A 4,782-nucleotide genomic window follows, 5' to 3' on the forward strand; every position below is an offset into this window, starting at 1 on the left:
GGGCTCCCGACAGTCTGATGAGCGGGCCGTCGGACATGAGGAAAACAAATGAATCCGCTGCGACAGGCCGTAGACTACTGTAGTGTATTCGTGTCGTGGGAATGGAGTTCCGCACGGTGCACATAGTTTTACCTTTTTCAATTAAAATATGTCTAAAATGTAAATGTTTTTCGTCCGGTTTGTATAAAATCCGTCGTGTTTGCATGAATTCCATCCGGCTGTTGAAAAAGTAATTGAAATGTATGCATGCAGCGTTGGATGGCCGGCTCCGGCATCCATGTCCGCCGACTGGTGCCCCTGTTTGCGGACAGATGCGGGAAAAAATTTACAGGTCGCCGTTGGAGATGCCCTAATAAGAGTATAATTAAATCATCATTGCCATAAAATCAACCTACATTTTGTGCTATTGTCCCTACTGGTCACCCACGAACCCCACGTAAGGGTCACGCGCGGCGTGGACTAAGCGCGACACACGGTGTGACTAGAACCAGGGCGAGAAAAATAGACCGTGTTTCGCGGGTGCTCTTTGCCTCTGTCTATAGTTTTGAGAAATGGGAAAGGCAAAATTCACCGTCCAAATGGCGGAGAAGACGCCAAACCTGCTCCCATCGGACGGCGGACGATGCCAGGACGCCACTTGGATTCAAACCTCCATTTCACATTTTCAGTTTTTCACTGCTCCCCCACGAAATCCCGAGACTACCCCTCCCCTCCCCGGTCTCTCCTCCTCCCTGGGCGGAACGGAGCTGTGGCCAACCACACCCCTCCCCCCTTCCCGTCCTTCCCCCAGCTCAGCTTCCTAGGGTTTCCTCCCGATCCAACCCCGACCTCCATGGCCAAGACCAAGCAGGGCAAGAGGGACATCGACTCCTACACCATCAGGGGCACCACCAAGGTCGTCCGAGGTACGTGCTCTCCTTGATGCTGCTGCATCGCCATTTCCGCCAAGATTTGGTCTTTGTTTGATGACCCTGCTTTCCTGATGCGAAGTCGGGGACTGCGTGCTGATGCGGCCGTCGGACACGGACAACGCGCCCTACGTGGCCCGGGTGGAGAGCCTGGAGTCGGACGGTCGGGGGAGCGTGCGGGTGCGGGTCCGCTGGTACTACCGGCCGGAGGAGTCCAAGGGCGGCCGCCGGCAGTTCCACGGGGCCAAAGAGCTCTTCCTCTCCGACCACTTCGACACGCAGAGCGCACACACCATCGAGGGCAAGTGCATCGTCCACTCCTTCAAGAACTACACCAAGCTCGACAACGTCGGCCCGGAAGACTTCTTCTGCCGATTCGAGTACAAGGCGGCCACCGGAGCGTTCACCCCCGACCGTGTGGCCGTGTATGTGCTGCGTGCCCTGCCTTCTGCTAGCTGTCGCCCGATTTGCAATGCATTGTGGGGCTGGCTGTCGTATGGTGGTCTCATTTGGGATTTTTGTGTTTAGGTACTGCAAGTGCGAGATGCCGTACAACCCAGATGACCTCATGGTGCAATGCGAGGGATGCAAAGACTGGTAAATCTCTGAGAAAAATGAATTCTTCTTATCAGAGTTTACCCAGCTGGTGTTGTCGGTTTGGTGGTTATATGGCCAAGAGATAGCATCAGCAACTAGCTGCCTTGCATTCACATGCTGCATTCAGCTTATCCAGCTTATATCTTTTTTTTTTTGCCGTGCATCACAAATTAGTTTACCTTGCGTTCGGGTATTTTCATTGGGAAGCCTAGTTAAATTGTGGTATGACATCTTTTGGTTAGGACTGAAGATAGTCAAGTGCAATTGATGAACTTCTAAGGTTTCTTACAGCCTGATGCTCCACATTCTTATGCTTTGCAGTTCTCAAAGATATGTAGTTTACACTGATGTCACATTCATAGTTTTCATAAGATATATGATTCCAAAGAACAGTTTTGTCTCATGTCTGTGAAAGGGCCGTCTCTCTTAGAAAATTCAGCAAGCTCTTTGTTCTGTGTCTCATGCTCTGTTTCAGCATGTGCATTGTGCTTTTGCTTGGTTGTTTGAGAAATAGCTGCCTTGAAAGCATTGAGCTGGCTCTGATACGGTGATGCCATTGCCACCTCCCTGTGGAATACTTGGGAAGTGCATATTGGATGTTTCTTTGGTGTTTATAAATTTGCATACTTTGACCTTTTTCCAACTTCGAAAGATGTTTGAACTACATAAATATGTAAGTGTTTTGGACATACCATGTCAGAGTTTGGAAATCAGTATTTCACACAAGCACAGCATTCATTTGTTTTGATTTTTAGAGCTATCCTTATTTTCAATCCTAAAAATGATTATATCTGCGGTTAAAGCATTGTATCTCATCCTTATATTTGTTGCAAGGAGCACCTTACCTACAGAAGTACAGAGTATCATCTTAAGGAACACAGTGTTGCATATTTATTAATCTATAAAGATGCAACACAAAAGAGATGTTTGTTGTTTATTACTTCAGAAAAAGATGCAAAGAACAGAACATATGTTTGTCCTTTCCTTCTAGTTTCTGACTTAAAGGTTGCCTGTTTTGGATTAATAATTCCTTGCCTCCTATAAGAGTATTTGCTACAACTAGTTTCGCATTGCAGTTCTCTCTTATCTGACCACCAATCATGTTAAATGTCTCTTAACACTTCTTTCCTACTTTCTATATATAGGCATGGCACGTGCCCTTTATATTTGCATACAGAACATTCAGCAACAAATTGCTACTCTCTCCGCTCCATAATAAGTGTCGTGGTTTTAGTTCAAATGGAGGGAGTATTTAGTACTGTGCTGCTTCATTTCTGCTACTGTTGACCTTCTTTATTCACATGTTTATTCAGTATGTACCTTTGAACCTGTGCAGGTTCCATCCAACCTGTATGGGAATGACCATTGAGCAGGCCAAAAAGTTAGATACTTTCCTGTGCGCGGATTGTGCTAAAGAAAATGGTGCAAAGAGACCTTCAAATTCATACCCGAGTTCACCAAGTTCTGATTCTAAGGTCAGTGATTTTTTGTTCCTTTTTCTTGACAGTATTGTTTATTAATTTTCTGCTTGTAGCTAGCTTTATGCCTTTATCTTATTGAATTTAATTTCCAAAAGTTGGTGGTTCTTGCCTTTGTTCCTTCAATATTCCTAGGAAAATGTTTGGTGTTTGACATGTATAGTTAAAATTTGCTGTCATGAGTTCTTTGAGTCCATGCATGTGTATAGTACTTTGTCAAGAACCTTATTATATTGTGTTTGCAGAACATTAGTTAGTCCCTTGCCAAGCAGCCTTACATATGCTGGCAATCTTACATAGGCTGTTATGGTAAGAATAATTGTTCTTTGGTTAGCAAAACAAGTTAGGACCTTAAAGTGACATTCTGATATTATCTTGGAATAACTGAATGCGCTAAGCTGCTATCAGCAGTGATTAGGATCTTCTTTGTTAGCACAGCTATTGTCACCCATTAGCATGATCTCAGTTCATGTATTTCATGGTGAAGATGAGCTTAATATAAGATATAGCTTTTGTTGAGTAAAAGATATAACTTATTCAGCACATTCTTTTCTATCCCTCTTTAATTTTGGCCCATCAACTGCAGGTTGAGCCGAAAAGGCGGAAGAAGTAATCGCTTCAACAAAAACCATCCCCGGTGAGGAGATGCACTGTTTATGGCGTCAGCCCTCCATTGCTGGTGCAGAAAAAAAACGTGGCGTTGTACAGTGCATGAGATGAGCTAGGCTATTTAACTGTAGGATTAAAATTATGTTTGCTGCTGTATCTCGGGAGCGTTTCCTGCAATCTAGGTATCGGCGAGAAGGAAATCAGGAATTGTACTGTCATTTGCTCTTGTCAAAGTAGCCCTTGTGTGTGATTTAACTTGTTCCCTGCAGGAAACGGAAACGTTTCCTGTGTGAATGATGATGATGAGCTTGACTGTTGTAGTTTCATAATTTAGATGTGTCAGAGTCTTGTGAACTGGCGACCATGACGACATGTTTATGTTGTTTCAATAATTCTGCAATAATCCGTGCTACATACTTTCGTAGGGATTGTTTATTCCCAAGTTGCCTGAGATTTTATTAAATCTTAGGGGCCTTCATAAATCGTTAGATCAACATCTAAATCATCATCGTAAATGTCCCATTTCATATACTCCCTCTATCCATATATGGTCTGGTGCGTTTTTTGAGACTAACCTAATACGTTTTTCGAGACTAACTTTGATCACATGTTAGAGCAATAATATATAACATGCAAGTTACACAAAGCATACCGTCAAATTCATACGTGAAAGGAGCTTCTAATGATATAATTTTCACATTATACATTTCATATCCTATTATTAATCTTATCAATAGTCAAAGGGCATTCTCAAAAAACGGATTAGGCCATATATATATGGATGGAGGGAGTATAACATACAAGTGAAATTGCACACATTCAACATTAAACTTTGTGGATCGGAATTGTGTGCGTAATTTTGTATGAGGGAAGGAACTACTACGTTCATGTACACACATAATTCTGGGTTACTGAATAGAATTGCAAGTAGAAGAGTGTCGGTGTGATGAGTTTTTGCTATTATGCCAGGGTGAAGAAGATAATATGCGCACGAGAGAGGTGACATCATGTTATATATGAAGTCTCAATATGGCCAACAAATACATAATCAGGAATTACCTGTCGGATCCTCGGTCTAAGCACACCCACATTGATAAAATATCTAGGCCGTTTACAGGAGTTTTGAAGAAATAAGAGGAGTTTTGAAGAAATAAGAATTTTTTTTGAAGTAATTTGGTTTGTAGGGATAG

The 4,782-nt window shown here is 43.0% G+C and overlaps 1 protein-coding gene across 1 annotated transcript; it reads left to right on the forward strand.

Annotated features, from left to right (window-relative positions):
* Window positions 1–701: 701 nt before the first annotated feature.
* On the forward strand, window positions 702–4,008 carry LOC119309291 (chromatin remodeling protein EBS-like). Its single transcript, XM_037585313.1, has 5 exons — window positions 702–905; window positions 991–1,333; window positions 1,437–1,505; window positions 2,842–2,980; window positions 3,570–4,008. The coding sequence occupies exons 1-5, from the start codon at window positions 833–835 to the stop codon at window positions 3,594–3,596; spliced, it is 651 nt and encodes a 216-aa protein (XP_037441210.1). The 5' UTR covers window positions 702–832; the 3' UTR covers window positions 3,597–4,008.
* Window positions 4,009–4,782: the final 774 nt, after the last annotated feature.

This window comes from Triticum dicoccoides, chromosome 5B (genome assembly GCF_002162155.2).
Source record: "Triticum dicoccoides isolate Atlit2015 ecotype Zavitan chromosome 5B, WEW_v2.0, whole genome shotgun sequence".
In the NCBI taxonomy this organism is placed as follows: domain Eukaryota; kingdom Viridiplantae; phylum Streptophyta; class Magnoliopsida; order Poales; family Poaceae; genus Triticum; species Triticum dicoccoides.